The sequence below is a fragment of the Hyperolius riggenbachi genome, chromosome 3 (assembly GCF_040937935.1).
Source record: "Hyperolius riggenbachi isolate aHypRig1 chromosome 3, aHypRig1.pri, whole genome shotgun sequence".
NCBI lineage: Eukaryota > Metazoa > Chordata > Amphibia > Anura > Hyperoliidae > Hyperolius > Hyperolius riggenbachi.
The window spans coordinates 158,175,215-158,195,805 of record NC_090648.1 but is presented as its reverse complement, the minus strand read 5'-3'; the positions used below and the strand labels follow the sequence as shown (position 1 = coordinate 158,195,805).

At 40.5% G+C, this 20,591-nt stretch overlaps 1 protein-coding gene across 6 annotated transcripts in view; it reads left to right on the top strand.

Annotated features, from left to right (window-relative positions):
* Positions 1-20,591, top strand: part of ST8SIA2 (ST8 alpha-N-acetyl-neuraminide alpha-2,8-sialyltransferase 2) — a 359,528-nt gene that overhangs the window by 320,654 nt on the left and 18,283 nt on the right. The window contains exons 7-9 of one of the 6 annotated variants that reach the window (XR_011030250.1): positions 14,644-14,745; positions 14,825-15,027; positions 15,844-16,051. The exons of 3 other annotated variants lie outside the window; for them this stretch is intronic. Coding sequence is in view for 2 of the 3 variants with exons in the window: in XM_068275153.1 (XP_068131254.1) it covers positions 14,567-14,621 (55 nt within the window). In the remaining variant the exon portion in view is untranslated. Of the gene's footprint in view, positions 1-14,566; positions 14,746-14,824; positions 15,028-15,843; positions 16,052-20,591 lie in introns of those variants that run through there. 2 more of the 6 variants (XM_068275154.1, XM_068275153.1) reach the window with 2 other exon arrangements.

Sequence of the window (20,591 nt, the reverse complement as noted above, 5' to 3'; positions counted from 1 at the left end):
AGATATAACCGCTGACTTGCCGCAAATAAAATAGAGAGTGGTGAGGTAGTAAGGTATAAAAGTGGGGCTTATTTATTAGTAAAAACAACGCGTTTCTCAGAGAAAACGTTCTCTGTTTCATCAGGCTAATATAAAACAAGATGGCGGCATCTCTTTTTATAGAAAATGCTAAACATTAGTTCTTTGGGATTGGCCAATCCACATTACATGGGCAGTACTATGCAAAATAGTGTGAGGTCATAAAGGTGGTGCTAATGATGTAACTTCCACTAGGTGGAGTATGTAAATAAGAAGGAGGAGTTAGAATACTGCTCCTTTATCACAATACTATAAAGATCACTGAATGAAACAATTGAAAGTTGTATATATATAGCAGTAACATTTTTTAGAAAGGATCTTCTTAATTTAAATAACTCGATCTTAAGAGGGAAGTAATATTGAAATTTCCCAATAATCAGTCACCATAATGGTGTACCATTAATGGTTCCCTAGGGTATATATAGCTAAAGAAAGGGAAGTGGTATAATGTGAATTCGCTCACAATTTCACATGGTTATAAACAAAACAGGCATCATGCACACAGATCCACATATGTATGTATATGTGGCATGTGGGTTTGCCTACCAATGGCTGTACCCCACAGCAACACATACCTGTTGTTCACAATCAAATCTTCCATTATATACTTTTTTTTTCTTCCATCCCCCTCTCCCTTTCTTTTTTTTTTCTTCTTTCTTCCCCTTCCCTCCTTATTTGCAAAGTATATAATGGAAGATTTGATTGTGAACAACAGGTATGTGTTGCTGTGGGGTACAGCCATTGGTAGGCAAACCCACATGCCACATATACATACATATGTGGATCTGTGTGCATGATGCCTGTTTTGTTTGTAACCATGTGAAATTGTGAGCGAATTCACATTATACCACTTCCCTTTCTTTTTTTTTTTTTCTTTCCACTTTAGTTTTTAATAGTTTTTTCCATAAAAACAAAGAATATACATAGAAAGCGATGTCAAGGTTACAGAGATAAAATTTGCATTTAACAGTTGACTACAGTTTTATACTATCGCATTATGGACCTTAAATGCAAAAGGAGCCTGAAAATTCAAGTCCTGCGGCCCTTGTAATTATGAGCAGTCCAGTCTTCCTAGGGAAATACCAGATAAAGGGGGATAAAGTAAAATAAAATAAAATGAACAGGCATAAACGAAAGAAAGAAAAGGAAGAAACAAAGAAACAAAACAAAAAAAAAAAGAAAACCTAAGTCAAAAATAAAAGCCAGTTGAAACTAAACCAGGACTATCTTAGCCGGAAACTGGTCTCCTTCATGCTTACGAAGGTGGGGATACTCAAGTATGGAGCGAGGTCCACACCTCCCATGGCTCCCAAATCCTGTCAAAGGCCGGCATAGTTTCCCTAATATAGGAGGTCATTTTCTCCATTACATATATAGCTTGAATTTTGTTGACCAACTCTGGTTTCGTGGGGGGGGGGGGGGGGGATTTCCAATATTTAGCCAGAAGGGCTTTAGAAGCATTACATATCTGGCCCAGTAACTTGTTCTGGTGTCTAGAGAGCCCCGTTGTCAGTCTATGAAGCAAGGCCGCCCAAGGTTCAGGCGTAATTTGTTTCCCAAGAACCTCAGAAGCCAATGAGAAAGTTATGGACCAGAAATCGGCCACCAATGGACATAACCACCAACAGTGTAATTGATCTGCAGAAAGCAAGCAGCCACGAAAACATAGCTCTGTTTGAGTCAATCCCCATTTGGCAAGCGTGACCGGGGTCCTGAACCAGTCATACATCAACCTGTAGTTCCTCTCTTTGGTTACTGTGTTTTTGGAGGAGCTAGCTATAGCCGAGAAAATGACCTCCCATTGTTGTCCGTCTAACGTTGCCCCTAACCTTTCCTGCCATTTAGTCATAGCCTTGGAGGCCCCAGCATGCTTAACATACCAGAGGTCATAATACATGGAAGATATAAGGCCTTCCGGAAGGGGGTATGAGGAGTAAGTGGACTCAAGGCTGGAACGTGTGAACTGTAAGCCCTTTGCCTTTCTAGATTGTATAAAATGATGGAGTTGCAAAAATCTGAAACTTTCAGCGTTAGTAATCTGGTGTTTCTCCTGTATCTGAGGCCAGGAAAGAATAGAACCCTCTGAGAGTAGATCCGCCACTGACATAATCCCCTCATTCCTCCAGACACCCCAGGCCAGGCCACAAACCCCAGGTGGGAAGTCAAGGTTGTAGAATAAAGATTCCATCCCTGAGGGAGAGGCTAGTTGAGGTAACATTCTGCATAAGGATTTTTTAATACTTAGTGATTCGGTGATTGGTAACCACGGAGCATCTGAGCCTAAACAGGGCCTAGGGGTCCATAAAAGGTACTTGATGGGGAAGGGGTGGATCATTTCCTGTTCAAGGTCTACCCACCTTACTGAGCCCTGGGGGGAAGACCATTGGAATAATTGGGTGAGTCTGGCTGCATAGAAATAATGTAATAAGCTAGGGGCCCCCAAACCCCCCTGGAGTTTGTGCCTGGCCAGATAATACCACTTCCCTTTCTTTATCTATATATACCCTAGGGAACCATTAATGGTACACCATTATGGTGACTGGTTATTGGGAAATTTCAATATTACTTTCCTCTTAAGATCGAGTAATTTAAATTAAGAAGATCCTTTCTAAAAATGTTACTGCTATATATATACAACTTTCAATTGTTTCATTCAGTGATCTTTATAGTATTGTGATAAAGGAGCAGTGTTCTAACTCCTCCTTCTTATTTACATACTCCACCTAGTGGGAGTTACATCATTAGCACCACCTTTATGACCTCACACTATTTTGCATAGTACTGCCCATGTAATGTGGATTGGCCAATCCCAAAGAACTAATGTTTAGCATTTCCTATAAAAAGAGATGCCGCCATCTTGTTTTATATTAGCCTGATGAAACAGAGAACGTTTTCTCTGAGAAACACGTTGTTTTTACTAATAAATAAGCCCCACTTTTATACCTTACTACCTCACCACTCTCTATTTTATTTGCGGCAAGTCAGCGGTTATATCTGCTAGCCGCACAATACTACTCAGTACGCTACTGACATCGCATAGATGCCGCTCACTTCCGTTTGGTCTCGCAAGGTGAGCGTGCGCCAGGATCTAATGTTTGGCCTGCCTACAGCCTCCCTGGAAGTGTCCAAACTGAGAACGTGACTCCCTGGTGGCCCTCCGGATTCCCCGCCTGGAGCTGGATCGTGAGCCTGGTCTCTGGCCCCAAAAGGGACAAACGCTATCAGAGGCTGTGTCCTACGAGCAGCCACTTCTGAACAGGTGAGACCTGTCCTTGGCAGGGTGGATGCTCTTATTTATTTGTCACTCAGAGCGCTCTCTCTTTTGCATGTTTTTACTTTATCTTTTCAGCAGGGACAGGGAAGCTGGTCAGAGTTGATGGGAAGATGGATGGAGCCAAATACAGGGCAAACTTGGAAGAAAACCTCTTGGAGACTGCAAAAGATTGGAGACTCGGGCGGAGGTTCACCTTCCAGCAGGACAATGACCCTAAACATAAAGCCATAGCAACAATGTAATGTTTTAAAACAAAACATATCTATGTGTTAGAATGGCCCCGTCAAAGTCCAGATCTAAATCCAATCGAGAATCTGTGGCTAGATCTGAAAACTGCTGTTCACAAATGCTGTCCATCAAATCTGACTGAGCTGGAGCTGTTTTGCAAAGAAGAATGGGCAAGGATTTCAGTCTCTATGGCTATCATTCATAAAGCATTTCCGCATGCGGAAATGCTTAAAAGAGCTGACTTTACCGACCACTCGGCAAAGTCAGCATTCATAAAGCCTTTTTCCGCATGGAAAAATGACACTACCGAGCAGAGTGATAAATCACCGCCTTGTGCGGTGATTATCGGTACAAATGTAGCAAAATGTTCATTCATGAAGATCACCGCAATCGGTGTGAGGTCGGGAAGTACCGCTCCCTGTGATGTGGCGATACCAATGTAAGTGAATGGAGACACACAGACCTCCCAGGCAGCTGCAGCAGAGCGGAACACGGAGAAATGTATCAACTCTGCAGCTTCCGTGTCTCCGCCTGCCTACCGCCAGCGTAGCACGGGGAATCTTTGCACTGCTTCCGCACATGGATACATCTTTATGAATGCCCACCCAGAAGTCTAAAAATTCGCCAGCGGTGTTTTCCCGCACTAATTCTCTTTACCCACAGCCTGTTCATGAATGATAACCTATGTGCAAAGCTGGTAGAGACCTATCCTAAAAGACTGGCAGCTGTAATTGCAGCAAAATGTGGTTCTTCAAAGTATTGACTCAGGGGGCCGAATAATTACACACACCCCAATTTGCAGTTATTTATTTGTAAAAAATGTTTGGAATGATGTATGATTTTTGATCCACTTCTCACATGTACACCACTTTGTATTGGTCTTTCACGTGGAATTCCAATAAAATTGATGCATGTTTGTGTCAGTAATGTGATAAAATGTGGAAAACTTCAAGGGGGCTGAATACTTTTGCAACCCACTGTAATTACTATGCACATACAGAGCACAGCAATTCTACCTGACTTGGAGCACATTGAGGACATAGCGCAACTCAAGTTACCCATGTAATGTGTGTGTTGCTAGTGTAATGCGCCTCAAGCAAGTGGCATAATGAACATTATAATGACAACATGTGTTACCTAGTGCTATATGCTCAATGTACGCTATGTCAGTTGCATGAATCCTGGTGCCATTGCTGTACGCTTGAGATCATCATAGGAAGTGTAGTCCTAGATGCAGCAGGCAGCTGGTACAAGAAGCAACATCAATTCTTCCCATTCCCAAAAAACCTGCTTCAAGGACAGCTCAGTGGGCTAGAAATATTATATCATCAATGTGAAAGGTAGTCAAAAAGAATCACACACCTTAATCCAGCGGGTGCTATTGCTGGATCCCCAGGCAATAGAATCCAATCGTCAAAGTAGAGATCCGCACACAGACTTAGTCAAGAACAGTGAAAATCTATTGTCCCATCACACACAGATACAATCGTTCGACCGTACACCGACAATCATTTCGGGGCCAAATCCGGTCCCCTTTGTCAAGGCAAGGACAGACACGTATACGATATATGTGTCTGTCCATGCCTTGACAAAGGGGACTGGATTGGTCCCAAAACTATTTTCGGTGTATGGTCATACGATTTTATGTGTGTGATGGGACAATAAATTTTCACTGTTCTTGATAGAGTCTGCGTGCGGGTTTTTACTTTGACAATAGAGATGTCTGTAAGATTAAGAAATCCTCTTTTACCGCTTCCGGACCGTGCTACTTGAAATCTACACCTTGTTTGGATGCTGTTATCCCTGCTAGGCCACAGTTACTGCTGCTCACACCCCTCTCCCATTGCCACAGCTCACTCGCCTTGCTGTCGATCTCAATGGCTCACCTCGATCACAGTGCCAAGGTCCAATGAAATCAGCTACTGACCGGCTCACAGAGCTCATAGAAACAACAGCGCGAGTGAACTTCATCGAGGGGAGAGCAGCGCGATTGGCGGTAGCAGCGAATCCATGCAGCGTGGCGTTGGCAGGTCATATTTTTCATATCTGTAGGGGCCAGAGATCGCTGGTACCGAAGTGGTTACGTTTGTACTCTTCACCCCTTATTAATGTATATTACTGTGCTGTGTAATATGTTGGTATACATATAGGCTGATGATCTTAAAAATAATAACACTCAATGTGTTTTTTACATTTATTTATCATTATATCACAAAATAGAATTCTGGGCACAAAGTCTAATTTTATAAAACACATTTCCTTGCGGTCATTCACAAAACCGGTATTTTTACTCTCAATGATAGATCTAATACTAAATAAACTGATATTATGTTTTATAGCATGCAATTCACCCAAAAAGTACCATTATATTGCTTTATTGCACCATTATAGCTTCTATCTCAGACAGGAAAATGGTTAATCCCAGCCCTGCAGTCACCTCTTGTAAATTATCCATCTTTGAGAACTTGTCGGATAAGATGTGTGTGATTGACATTTCCTCTATTTGTAAGAAATTTCTATTACATTTGCCCCAGGCTCCTTCTGACTCTGATTACGGTAGATTATTGTCACCTGCCACCCACCGCAGCACTAAATCTGTGTACGTATGGCAAGGACACAAGTCCTTATTGTTGAAGAAAGCCTTTGTGCTCAGATGCTGGTCTTGGCATCACAAGCTGACACCGGCACATAAGGCACACGGTTGTCCTAGCTACGGGAAGCAATGCCAGAGCAGTGACCTATGGAGATAAATATTTAACGAGACAATCAATCTCAGATCAAATATGTTATGTCCACAGCGAGCACCCTGCAAGGAATTAAACAAGACCTATTTGTGTTTTGCAAGGAATTACAGATAAGACAATTACAGATAACGTGTTGAGGGCACTGCCGGAATCTCTCCGTAGCACGTAGGACATTGCTGTTTATGATGAAACTAACACTTACTGAACATGACAGGCAAGCCATCTGAAAGGCGTAAGGAAATTAGATCACACTAGTCATAAAACATAATAGGCAAAGAGAACTGTTGCTTATTACATTGCAACATAATGTAGTACTTTCTACCCAACAAAACTATAATTACTTATTGGGTAGTATTATTTAACGGATAATAAAACTAAGCTGCAGTGGGAATAATTAATCCTATTGAGCAATGAGATTCCAGCTGTTACATGAAACTATCATTCTGATTGGTTGGTCAAGGAAACTGCTTACTATTTCTTTGAACCGGTCTTGATAAATCTGAACCAGAGTGCATACCATAACCGCTTCCGGACTACGCTACTTGAATCTTATTGGCTCACAGTGATCACAGGGTCAGGAGCCAATGAACTTGTCTCCTGAACAACTCATAGAGTTTTGCCATCATAGCGACAGCAGGACAAGTGGACTTTAGTGACGAGACAGCAGAGTGAATGGCGACAGCCGCAATTTCATGTGGCAAGACATCGGAAAGCCCATTTTTGGTACCAGCGGTTAGGGATGAGCTAGAATTTTTGCCAAAGTAACTTTCACATTATAACTTGCATTTTCACCTGACTCAATATTTTTCCCAAAATATCATGGATTATTGCAAGATACACATTTTGAGAAAATTAACTTTTTTTTGAAAATGTGTTTTCTGTATGCCATATTCACAGTACAGTTGGTCCAGTTTTCCGGCATGCAGCATCCAATGCACTGCATGCAGTGACTGTGAAGCATACTTTTCAATGATTCTGTGCTTCACTATATGAGACGCGTCACACAAATAACACGCTTACCTGTTCCATTCCTGCTTTACTGGGGATGCAGCGCCCACTGTGAAACTAGCTTAACTGTGTGAAAATGTGTTTTCCCAAGCCCATATATTTTGCAGGTATTCTCATCTGTGCGAAAAAGTGGCATTGTCGTTAAAATTATGGCAAAAAAGTGGCAATTTTCGCTCATCACTAGCAAACATAATGTAGAGCAAGGACTAAGGCTGAGCTTAAAATTCAGCCTCAAAATGTAGACCTTTACCTCACTGTTAGTTTTGGTTAACATATAATGTATTTTTCCAAAATACACATTTCTTCAAAACGAGAGCTTTCTTGAAAATAAACATTTTCCTGTCCATAATCGTGAATGCATTTGGCTAAAATGTTTTCTTATCTGTGTGAAAATGTGAACATTTCATAAAAATGATTGTGAAAAGAAAATAGCCATATTCCCTCATTACTGGTGGGAATCATATCACAGGTGAAAACAGGGGCACTACGAATAGGTCTCCACGGTCATAAAAACAAGCCCTTAAATGTATTGTTAAAATTGAGGAGAACTTTGTCTGTCTGAGACATTTATTTAAACTAAAATCAAGTTCTGTATTCAGTAGTCAGAAATAAGATCCTGACCATTTATTTTTGCATGTGATGAGAAATGCTTTCCACCAATTATACTGTGAAAGTAGAGTTCAGCACCATGACATGGCTGCTCATATTAGTGATCTCAAAGTCCAGGGACTTCCTGGGTCCATCTACATGCCACCGATACAGCCATGGGCCCCTCTTTACCTTCTGGCTGGGAGTACAGCCATGAATGAGCACAACCACACTGGCCATGTGTGAGTATGGTCCACACATGCCCATTAGAGGGAAGTGCTCATGCATGGCCATAAGAAGAAACTTATTACATCTTGCTGGGTTGGATGGGTACATAAGGGCCCAAAAACCACGGAAGCCTCCTAAACCAGGGGTCTCAAACTCGTGGCTCGCGGGCCATTTGCAGCCCTCGATACAATATTTTGTGGCCCTCGCTGGCAAAAGCTTCCTTATAGTTCGCTTCAGTGCTCCCAAGTAATCCGCCGCATCCCCGCCGCTAAACGAGGGCTGCAGAGCCCCCAAATCGCCCAGGGGGCAATCCGCCGGCATTTCCTGGAAGGGGCAGAACTATCAGCTTCAGCTCTGCCCCTCCTGACGTCAATCGCCGCACGGATCGCCACCTCTCCCCGCCCCTCTCTGTAAAGGAAGAGTGAGAGGGGCAGGCAGAGGCGGCGATGCGCCGCGATTGTGAAATTCCTTATGCAGCTCAGCCTCATCCTGACTTTGCCTCCTGCGGCCCCCAGGTGAATTGAGTTTGAGACCCCTGCTCTAAACTATCCAGAGGCTTCACAGTGGTGAGGTAAATGACAAACTTTTGTTTTAAAATTCAGTTCACTCCAGGACTGCTTTAAAAGTTAAATATAGACTTGCAGGAAGCTGGTGCTACTTGAAGTTAAGCTGTACTTTTATTACGTTATATTAACATTGCTCTGCTCATAGTTTATTTTTTGTTTACTGTAAATTAATGGCATCCAGGTCCACTAGCATATCACTGCCAGCTCTGTGCCTAGGCATAGAGGGCAGTGATGATGAGCAGGAATAGATCTGTTGCAAGTATAGGTATGTCTCTCTGCTTCCTTCTCCAGCCACTTATGTCCTTTGTCATGGGAGGCAGGGGGTGGGGTCAATTGCCATTGGGGTAGGACAAGTCCCTCCTCCAGTGCAAAACACTGTGCCCATACTAATGGGCTAGTGCATAATTCAGCAAGCCCTCTGGCCTCATTGTCCTAAACTTCTATAGACATTTATGCTATAGATGATCCATCAGTTTTTGTACAAGATCAATCAGCCAATAACCTAGAGTGTCATTTTTATGTTTAAGGGTGTTGGTGAGAAATACGATATAACCATAACCAAAAATAGCAAGAAGTTTTGAGCAAAGGGCTGGAGGGTGGACAGCCCAGAGGCAAGTATTCTATAATGTGTTATGTAGCATACGTACAGTATATCAATGTATGATGAATAGTGCCATCCTCAAGCCTTGGGGAAAGTAGCTATTAGTGCAACAAATCTAGATTTTCTCAATCTCAGGAAATTAATTGTGCATTTTGTGTAATAGGAAATAAAATATCTCAAAATATGATGTTCATAACGGTATTGTTTTGTGCTGTCCTGATGATTGATTACTTTTATCGGCACATTGTCAAACTTTATATAATACACAGCAAGTCTTACATTTAGTAAAATATTCTACAAGTGATGAAATTGTAATGTTGTGTTTTGCCCTGAAGACTTAAATGGGGGAGAGATGTGATGATCATGTGAAAGGAAATGCAGTCTTTGGTCACCCTAGTGGATAAGACCAGAGGCAGGATTTACATCTACCTATAGAAGAGATAATAATAAACTTGTATTGCCATTCCAGTAAAATTACATTTTTTGTTAGTTACTAGGAATGCCCAAAATAGGTTTAAAGTAAACCTGTGACTTTTTAATTAGCAAAATACTTACCTCAGTAGGAGGAATAGGGGGAAGCCTCTAGATCAGGCATGGGCAAACTTGGCCCTCCAGCTGTTGAGGAACTACAAGTCCCACAATGCATTGCAGGAGTCTGACAGCCACATTCATGACTCATAAAGGCAAATGCATTGTGGGATTTGTAGTTCCTTAACAGCTGGAGGGCCAAGTTTGCCCATGCCTGCTCTAGATCCTAAAGAGGCTTCCCCATCCCCCTTCTTCAGTTTTTTCCATCGCTAGGACACCGGAAGAGTGGACTACCTGGGCATGCACGCTAGCTCCGGTCCCGTCCAGTGGACATAGTCGAGCACGATTGGGCTCATGCTTGTGGGTAGGCGGTTCATTAGTGCGGACCTGACACATTAGGATCAAGAGGCTTCCCCCTTCTGAGGTAAGTACTCTCTAGGGGAACTTTTTTCACTACAGGTACACTTTTATACATTGGTAAATACTCTACCTGCTTTTTCATTGGTGGCAAAACAATATTGTGTTTCTTATTGTCCTTCATTACTAAAACAGGCTTTTTTGAGCATTAGCAGGCCTCTGAAATGACATGAAAGTCTTGCTTGGGCCCACATGCAGGGCCCAATAAACCCCCTGTCTGCAGATCCCCTTCTGCACTTTCCTATCAGTAGTAAATGGCAGTACTAAGCAAGCATACCTCGCTCACAGCATCATCTACTTCCCGTCCCGCTGACAGAAATTTTGTTGAGCACTGCAAGGAAAGCTGAAGAGAAGCATTAAGTTCTGTTAGATGGGTTTTATAGATTTGTTCCTACAAATGTCTTCAATATATACCAACTAAATCATATAAGCCCCTTCCTGCATGTTATACAATTCTTGCTAATGTATTCAGGATGTTCTGCGTGTATTATGATAGACAGGTGGAAATTCAAATGTAAAGAAGCTTAGTAGAGCTGATTTAAGCATGAATTTGGTATCGTGAGTTGCTTGGAATAATCTGCAGCACGAGATTAGTTATAGCACATCTGCATCAAAGTGCTCTTGAAAGTTAATTATGGCATTAGCCAATCCGGTGTTAGAAACACTAACTCAAAATCAAAGAACTCCTGGGATTTCTCTTAGAATGTTGGCAGCTATTGTATAGTCCCTCTTACATTGCTGGCTTTATGTATGCATCCTTGCCAGGGATGCGGTAGACATTCTTACCAATTATGCCCACACGCAGCTAAATATTTAGTATCTCATAACTATTATAATGTAATAGAGCTGGCTTCACCCGTAAGTATTGCAAGGATTGGAGCGTAAGACAGAAGCAGCACATCCAGATGGTAATACAAGACCGGGTTTTCCTTGCAGCAACATGTGAGCAATCGTTAAATCTTCGGTGCATGTATAGTGGATTGAAACTGACAGTCTGGCTGAAAATGAGCCATGACTAAGGACTGCTGTGTGTGAAACGCGTAGGTTGCCGCTGGTTGTGTGGCCGCTGTTTGTATTCCTTTTATGTGCTGTCATTACAATAAACTCTTCTTGAAACATATGGTAGGTGTGGACTATCTATTTTTAGTCTGGCTGAAAATGACTTCTGCTGCATCATGGTATCTTTACCAAGTTTGAATACTTTGTATTACAGGATGACAGTCTCTGCAGTCATCAAAGCATACTCAATTAGAGAAGGAGGTCGTATTTACCATCTACATCACAACCTGATACTGAGCATGAGGTTGAAACACTTCCTCCGGCATTTATTTTAAGGCTTCACAGCACGAATCCATTCCCCACTACCTTGCCTATCCCTAACCTCTCTTATTGCTCTGTACATAACCCTAACCTTTTTAAACACATTCACAAAGCAGCTCAATGAAAACATACATTACTATTATGTTTAAGAAAGAGATTCTTCATTACACATATTACAACATATGATAAGCAAGCCAGCTTCATCTGTGTGATTCCTTTTATACGTTCCTGGATTCAATTATGAAAATCAATGATCAGATACTCACATGTGTAATGATGTAGTTGATGTCTGTGGATACAGCAAAGTTGAAGGAGAGCACTAAATTTAGGTCTGGTCACATAGCCTTCTCAAGGGCCTGGGCTGCAGTTTTACGTCCTCAAAAATAGCTGTTCTTATTTAATGAAAGACTTGTATCCACAAATCTTGACACTGATATCAGATGATTACAGATGGCACCAGTGGGCCACTGAGAGTCAGAAGGAAGATTAAAACTATCATATCACTGATACCTAATTTTGAGTGACAGCTACATAGTAAATCGGCACTCTATGGAAAATATACATATTATACTTTTAATTGCAAGTTTAAAGAGACGAGTATAGGCACAAGTGCAGTATAGACATCTTTTTATATTTTTGTTATTTTATGTATTACAGCAACTCCAATTTAGTTGACATTAAATATATATTTCACTAGAATCTCTTTGGTAGGGTTGCTATCTACCTTGGGATCTGAAAAAGACCAACAACCTCAGTGGAGGTGCCTGCTTGGTTGTTGCCCTTAAAGGTAACCCAATATGGTGAGTATGTTCAACTCCCATGCTAATAATTCTACTATCCTACTACACGTAATGGCTTCTGCATACCCTTTTGTTTATATTCCCCTTGATTTATCTGGAATCCTGATTGTGTTAGGATCATGACTGAGAGAGTGTATTCCGTGCACAGAATTAAGGTGCACCAATTTAAATACAGTTTGACACTAATTATAGCAATTTGTAGAGCTAAGCTTAAGGGATTCCTTTTCACTTAACATCACAATTTAAGGATTTCAATCTATGCACATAGCGTTTAACAAGCCTCTTTAACACTAATGGTTCCAGTTAAAATCAAAGACCACACCCTACGAGACTGCTAGACTTTGAGCGCATCTGTCCTTTCACTACGAGAACCGTTGATTGTCTTATACGGTGGAGGAGCTCAAATTTAAATGCCTGGGCAGAGAACAATCATCCAGTTCTGTGTGCTACGGCCATCGTCAGAAGTGACACTAAAGCTCTTAGTCTTAAAGGACAAAACTTGCTTGCCTTCGGCTACAAAGGGGGAATGCCAGAAGATGTAGGCCCCACTGCATAGGAGTGCTTGGACTACTGATTTTGCTGCTAGAGTGAAGTCCAACACTGATGACAAAAACCTTCAGAACTAACCACCTAACGACTAGAGCAACATCCAGGACATCCTCCAGTCCTCATATTGCCATCACATGTGATTAAGCTAGCAAGAATCTGTGATTTGCATCCTTCGCGGTTGCTTATTTCTGGAACATCTGATCTGCTGTTTTGTTGCCCCACAGCCTATGCTTGCGACTTGAGATTTGGTCTTTGTTGTCCTACTACCTGGACTTACCATAACTTGCTGTTGGGAATGTGTGCCTTGTGACTTTGGGGACGCACTGTGGATATTACTTTTGTTTCTAGGATACTGTTTCTGCCAAGAAAAATGCAATTGTTAAACAATCCTATTTGTGCTTTGTTTTTCACAATTCTGTTACACTTGACAAATGCAGAATGTTATTCTACCATATGGCTTGAAGTAGTTCTGTATTGACATTGTGGGTATGACTGTTTCTTTAATCATACTGAAAATCCTGTAAATAGCAGCATTCCAGTGCACACGCTTTATGGGATTAAACCCATACCATCATGGGGGAGAAGAGAAGGAATAAGTGATAATACTGTTTCTGGAATTCTTACAACTATAACTAATACTATACAAATCACTTAAAGGAAGACAAAGGCAAGATAAAGGGACACCTTAGCCCATACAAAGGTGTGGGCATGTTTGCAGACACTTGCCTATGTGCCTTTTCTCTTCCAAGAGGCTCTGTGTGCTTAGTGGACTCCAGTAGTGGCCACAACTAGATTTAGTCAGCAACCTTTGAACCAGAGGTACTTGTGGGGTGCATGTGTAGTATTTCACTTCCATGTTCTCCCATGTACCGTAAACAGAGAGGTGGAACTGAAATACTGTGCATGTGCCACACAAGTACCTACAGCTCACAGTTTGCCATCTGAATCTAGTTATGGCTGCTATTATAGTAAATTACGGGCACAAGGAACCTCTCGGGAGAGACCAGATACAAGGATAAATTTCTGTAACACACCTTTGTATAAACCCCACCCCCTTTATTTTGCCTCGGTCATCCTTTAAAGATAAACATGTACACTGAGTTTGACTTAACAAACTTCTTATTACACCATAGCCCACCTATATCACATCTATGGATTGTTTAAAAGTCTCTGCAGAATTTTTGAACTTTGAAGATAGCAGCTGGTTTTGTTATGCTAAAAATATTAGCTTAACATTTTATTGCACCAGCAAAGTTTTTCATTCACCAAAAATCATCTTCTGTTTTTGGGATGTGGGAGGAAACTCACAAGAAGAATATACAAACTTTATGCAGCTAAAGTGCTAACCAGTTATAGCCACAGTGCCACCCATTAAAAAAGGCCAGTGTGAAGACTAAACGTATGACCTTCAGATTATGAGACCAATCTATTGCACTAACAACACTACCTCTAGTTTTTCTACTCAGGTGAACACGAGTGACGGTTTTAGGAGAATACTATAATTAATACAGTTTATAATTTCCCTTCTGTTTCCTTTCTTTCCTCTCCCCACTTATGCCTTTATGTTTCCTGCTTGTATGCCTTCTGTCATCTTCTCTTAGGCATTTCATTATTTCTATCATTCATTTTACCTTCAGAAAGTACCGTACTGGGGAAGCACGTGACCAGCTTGATCACTTGTTTGATTTGTAATCAGCGAGTTTCAATTTCACAGGAAGCAGAAGCAACATAGGATCACGTAATCATGTTTGGCCAATAAACCATTCATATGACAAAATCAATCACAGACTACTCAATGATTCCGCCTATGCAGAAGGTATCTTTACTTACTTTTATATTTTTTTTATTTCCCTAGCATTCATTAACTCTAATATCTCACCCTTTTTTTTATTCAGGTAGAAGATGAGAAGTCATCAGTGGCAGTTTATGGAGGAGAATGGCCATTACATTTCTGTTCTATTCCCTCCTCTTCTTCTTTTCATCCCTTATGCCCGTTTCTTTTTCTCTTCTGTACTAGAACCACCGGTGTCTCATTATCAACTTTATATGGTTGGAAAAGGTGAAGACAGTTTGTGAAAAAGACTGACCACCATTACCTGTGAGTTTGTTTGTCTAGCCTGCAGAAAGAGACTCAGTATTAACATTTTATGTTCTATCTTTACCCTGTCTTCAACCTCCAAGGTCTGATCATCAACTATAATAAAATAAAAAAAAGGTTAGATACTAAGGTCGATGGAAGTCTTTTAATGATCTATAGGCTTCCCATGTCCTCCTATGATTGGCCTAAAATTTCCAAATTTTAGACCAATTACAACAGGGAAATACTCAGTAGTAATGGACCAATCAGAGAATGTGGAGGTATACATCAGAAATTGGAATACCACAGACATTTTAGACCAATCACAAGACTCAGATACTAACGAGCTTTACAGAGTCTTGTGATTGGTCTAAAATTCCCATGGTATTCCAATTTCCACAGATACATTCTTCAGCCTGAGATTAGTCCAATGCTTCTGAGCTCTGTGAATATCGCTGTGGTAAGCCCATTTACGATTGAAAACCCGGAAATCATGGTTATCCATACCTTCTACTAAGGTAAGTATGTCACTTTTGTTCCAAATTTTAGTTCAGGTTAATTTTAAAACTCAGGTAGGAATAAATGCCATATTGTACAGGATAATAATTCTCACTAACACAGTTTATTTTTTGTATAGCAAATGCTTAAAATTTAGATACTTTGCATTGGTATCTATTTTTCTTTTTTTTCATTTCCGTACTACCTTCTTTCATTTTTTCTATTTTTTTTTCCTTCTCATCCATTTTCCACATTTATTTCAGTTTGACTGTTTCTTGATGTTTTATTTCTGTCTTTTTCCCCTTTACATCTCTCAGCTCTCCCTTCTTTTTAATACAGGTAAATGAACACTAAAGAAAGAAGAAAATATAGTTTCTAGAAATGGCAAGAGGGGAAAGGCTGAAGCAGGAGAAGAAGAAGTATGTTGTTCTATGAAATTCAACATAAAATATCAACATCATATACGTGATCAGGAAGATAATTTGGTAAACCTGGCAATGAGATTTCCAGGATTTTTTTTTCATCTTCCAGTGTTTAAACCAGTGACTAATGGGCACTTGGACATGTGCATGTTCAGTGATCCAGACATCACTGAACATGCACATGTCCAAGGTCCATGATGATAATCTTGGAGACATGCGGATCTAATTAAACAAAATGTACTGTGGTCTAATTAGTGTTAAAACCCCTCTTTAGGGTATTTTTCTTTTGTACCAAAGATGCCCCTCTCTCCCCTATCAGCAATGTTTTAACATAAGATTTTCTTTTTTAAAGTCCACTAACATTTTCATTTGAGGATTTGCATCATTATCATGTGACCAACAATGCCATGCCTTTTTGTCCTTGTCCTCGGGTACAGTGAAGGAGTGATACCTTCTGGGACAGGAGGTGTGGTTTAGCTACTGCTCTCTGCTCCTCCCATGCAGAATGAGGGAGGTGTGGCTATGGTGCCATTTAACCTATCACCTATTGGAGTCAATGAAGAGAGTGGTTTCAACTGCAGGGGGAATATGCTTCTGGTTACAAGTTTGCCAGTCTTTGCGCAAATACAAGGTAGCAGAAACAGTCACAAGCCCAAAATGTAAATTAAGATATTTGCAGAATGTTTAAACACTTATTTTTCTGATTTAAAAAACTACAGAGAGGGTTTAGGAGGAGCATCTTTAATTTCAAAAATGAGCCTAAAGAGGGGCTTTAAATAAACAAGTCTGACTTGCTTTATTATTTCTGTATTTTTTTTTATTTTACGTCAAGGTTTGTGCACTGTACACAATCTCTTAAAAAACAAGTTATAGAATATATATATTGATCATGGTCCCAACGGGCTGCAGTTGGGTTGCTACAAAATTAAAATGTAGTAAGATGAAATGAAAGAGATTGAAACCCTTTTGTAATATACACTATATATTTTGACTGTTTTTGTGTTTGGATGTTCTACTTGAAAAAAAAAAAAAACAATAATGTATTTTTACAACTTGTCACCCTCAGTGTTCTGCTTGTATGTCTTTGTCACCTCAGTGCACTGCCTGTATGTCTTTGTCACCTACTTCTGTGAAGTTCATCAAAGATACAGCCAATTCTCAGAATAAACTTTAATCTAGCTGAGTGTGTTTTTCTCCGTTTGTTTTGATTTAAAAAGAAAAAGGAAAACTAGGGTCCCAGGTTCATGCCTGAGCCAGGACACTATCTGCATGGAGTGTGCATGCTCACACTGGGCACTCCAGTTTCTTCCCACAATTCAAAAACATGCAAATCCTTTAATGGGTTCCCTCCACAGTTAGCCTCAGAGGGACAGTCAGTGACATGATTATGTACTATGCCAGTCATATGACTTACCTGCATATCTTTGGACCTAGCTTAAATATCAAATTAATTTTAACAATCAATGCTTTCCTAGTGACTTTTTGTGTTAATTTAGAGTCTTTTTTTCTTTGTTAAAGTTTTCACAAATACACCTCTTCTCTCTTTTGTGATTTGCTCACTCTAATATTTTTGGTAAGACTCAGTAATCTCTGATGTCCCCACTATTGTGTTGTGGCCTAGTGTATTTCCAGCACTGTCCCATTGGTTGCCATTAAATGGGGTCAGCCCTGCAACAAATAGCAACCAAAAACAACAATATGGAGTAGCACTTATTAGAAAAGAGAAAAAAATATGCCAAAGCCTGAAAGATTTCCACACTCGGGTCATGTAATGGCAAAAAAACAAACCAAACAAAAAAAAACAAACATACAGCCAGCGGCAATCTCTGTGTGGATGGCGGCATGATGTGATACACTGGTACATAGTGACAGCAAGTCACATGATGCTGCCATTGGCATGGAGATTGCCACTGGAATGAGCTTTTGCGTCAGTTACTTCTTGTACAAACTCTACATGGATCTTTTAATGAACGTCGGGAGGAAGAAGGGGAGAGGAGCGGAATGCTTCCCTCTAACGATGGGCCTCCCTTATAGCACCCGCGGGGACAAATCTGGGCCGTAGTTTGCCCAGGCTTGCCTTAAAGGAATAGCAATAGCAGCGTCTGTGTTCCTCTCACTAAAGGTTTAATTTAAAGGACAACTGAAGTGAGAGGGATATGGAGGCTGCCTTATTTATTTTCTTCTAAGCAATACTTGCCACTGACCCTGAACAAGCATGCAGCAAATCAGATGTTTGTGACATTACTGTCAGATCTGGCAAGATTAGCTGCATGCATGTTTCTTGGTTCACTACTGCAGCCAAATAGATCAGCAGGGATGCCAGGCAACTGGTATTGTTCAAAAGGAAATACATATGGCTGCCTCCATATTCCTCTCACTTTAGTCATCCTTTAAATTATTCAAATCCTTAACACACAGAGTAAGGACTGTGTACCACTTAAAGTGAATGGGAACCGCATTTAAAAAAAAATGAAGCAAATACTTACCTAAGGAGAGGGAAGGCTCTGGGTTGTATAAAGCCTTCCGTCTACTCTCTCGGTACTCTCTATCCTGTGTTGGCTCTCCCCCCCCCCCTGAAAGGGTATTTGGAAGTCTTCAGGAGCCGTGTCCTCCCAAAGACGTGCTGCTCCATACTGCACAGGTGTGAGCGTGCAAGAGAGCGTGCTTGCGCAGGCGCAGTACAGGGCCGCCTTCTTCAGGAGCACTCGGGCTCCCTGAAGACTTCTGGAGCCTCCTTCGGCAGGGTAAAGCAGTATTTGACTAATTTAGTCAAATACTGCTACCGGGCGAGCCAGCATTGAAACGAAGGGACCAGGAGAGGAGCCGGAAGGCTCTATAGTACCCAGAGCCTTTCCTCTCCTTGGGTAAGTATCTATCTCCTTTTTTTAAATGCGGTTCCCATTCACTTTAAGCAACTATTTTCTTGTGTCCTTTTTCCTTCTGAAAGGCATCAGAAGGATGAATTTTACAGTCATTTAGATACTAATGAAAAAAAAAATCACAGAATCCTTGCCTATAGATTTTAACACCTTCATTTGATTATGCAAAATTAATTAATTGTTCCAGCCAGTGACTAGCTTTTTAGCAGATGAAAGGCTTATTTTGTGTCTCTATGGTGACCAGGAGGGAAAAATCAAAGAAAAGGGAAACGGATGAAAGCATTTTTATTTAAGAATTCTGAAGTATGCCACTATGACCTTAACTCATTACATGCCTGAAGTACCGGCAACATATACAGGCATACGCAGAGAGAACATTTTAATCTCATTAAAATGGGAAAATAACACAGAACAAAGCAAGAGAATGATGCAGCGACATTTGTAAACATATTGGCAATAGAGATGATCGATGAGGTGCTGGTTTTCATTTGGATTTTTGCGTTTTGCAGTTTTATTGCAAATGAAACATGAAACGAGACAAGCAAGTTAAGGATTTGCAACTCTAGATTTCTAAGCTACAAATTGCAACAACTTTTTCATAAACACAGTAAACTAATAAACATCATAATGTGCTAATTACAATTACATGACATTTTTGCGTAATTTATGTAATTACAATTACAGTCATAATAGAAAAATTGTGAAAAATTAAGCGAAATGTAATTACAACGATGTAGTTACAATGTTTCGTAATTACTATAATTTTTTGATAGCTAATTCATAATTATGCATAATTTCACATAATTACGACCAATTTTCACATAATGATGAAAAAATATGGTAAATTTTTGCGTCATTCTGAAAAATGATGGGAAATTGTAAGTAACACGAAATTACGCACAAAATTTAGATACAATACAAAATGACGATGCAACATTACGAATTACGACAAAATGAATTATGATTTTTCAGAAAATTATGAATTACAATTTATCATAATTCAAAACAAGAGGTTGGTCACCACTTAGGCAGGGAACACACTTGACTTTTTAGTTTTCCGCGTGCGTTTTTCTGCATACTTTTTCTGCACACCAAGTGTGTTTCCATGCAGGAAAACGCGCGCGTTTTTTCACAGCAGCTGATGTAAATGATAGAGGAAACTGCCAAAATGTGCAGAGTCATCATGCAGAATGTCATTTTTTTTTCTGCGTGCGAACAACACAGTAAGTGTGCACTAGCACATTGATTAACATGAGTTCTCAGTTTTTCTGTGCAGAAAACGCGCACGAAAACAGTCAAGTGTGTTCCCTGCCTTACAATATGTATTTCCCCCAGGGCCTGAGGCCCAACACAATTAAACTTTAGAAACACAATTATAAGGGGAAAGAAATCATTATAAAAAATGATGATTGATGAGACCAGATGAATATTCGTGGAACCATGCACTATGCAATAATTGCTTAGCAACATGATGTCTAGGGACTTTGCCATTACCACTCTAGGTCCGGGACATTGTTGAAGATTTATCTGAACCTTGCTCTGTGCTCTGCATACCTCAATTTGCCTGGACTGTATCCAACTGACACATGGATTATGCAACCAATTTGGAACACCCCAATAGGAAGGCTAATTTGTGTTTTTGGTATCCCGTACTAGTGACTGGTCTTTGATATACCCTGGAATGCCACATACTCCATCTGGCAAACTGCAATAAGGGCATATCACCGGTGGACTTGTATTTCCATAAAGCACTAGAGGTATACTGTATATTTGCAGGAGGATTTCT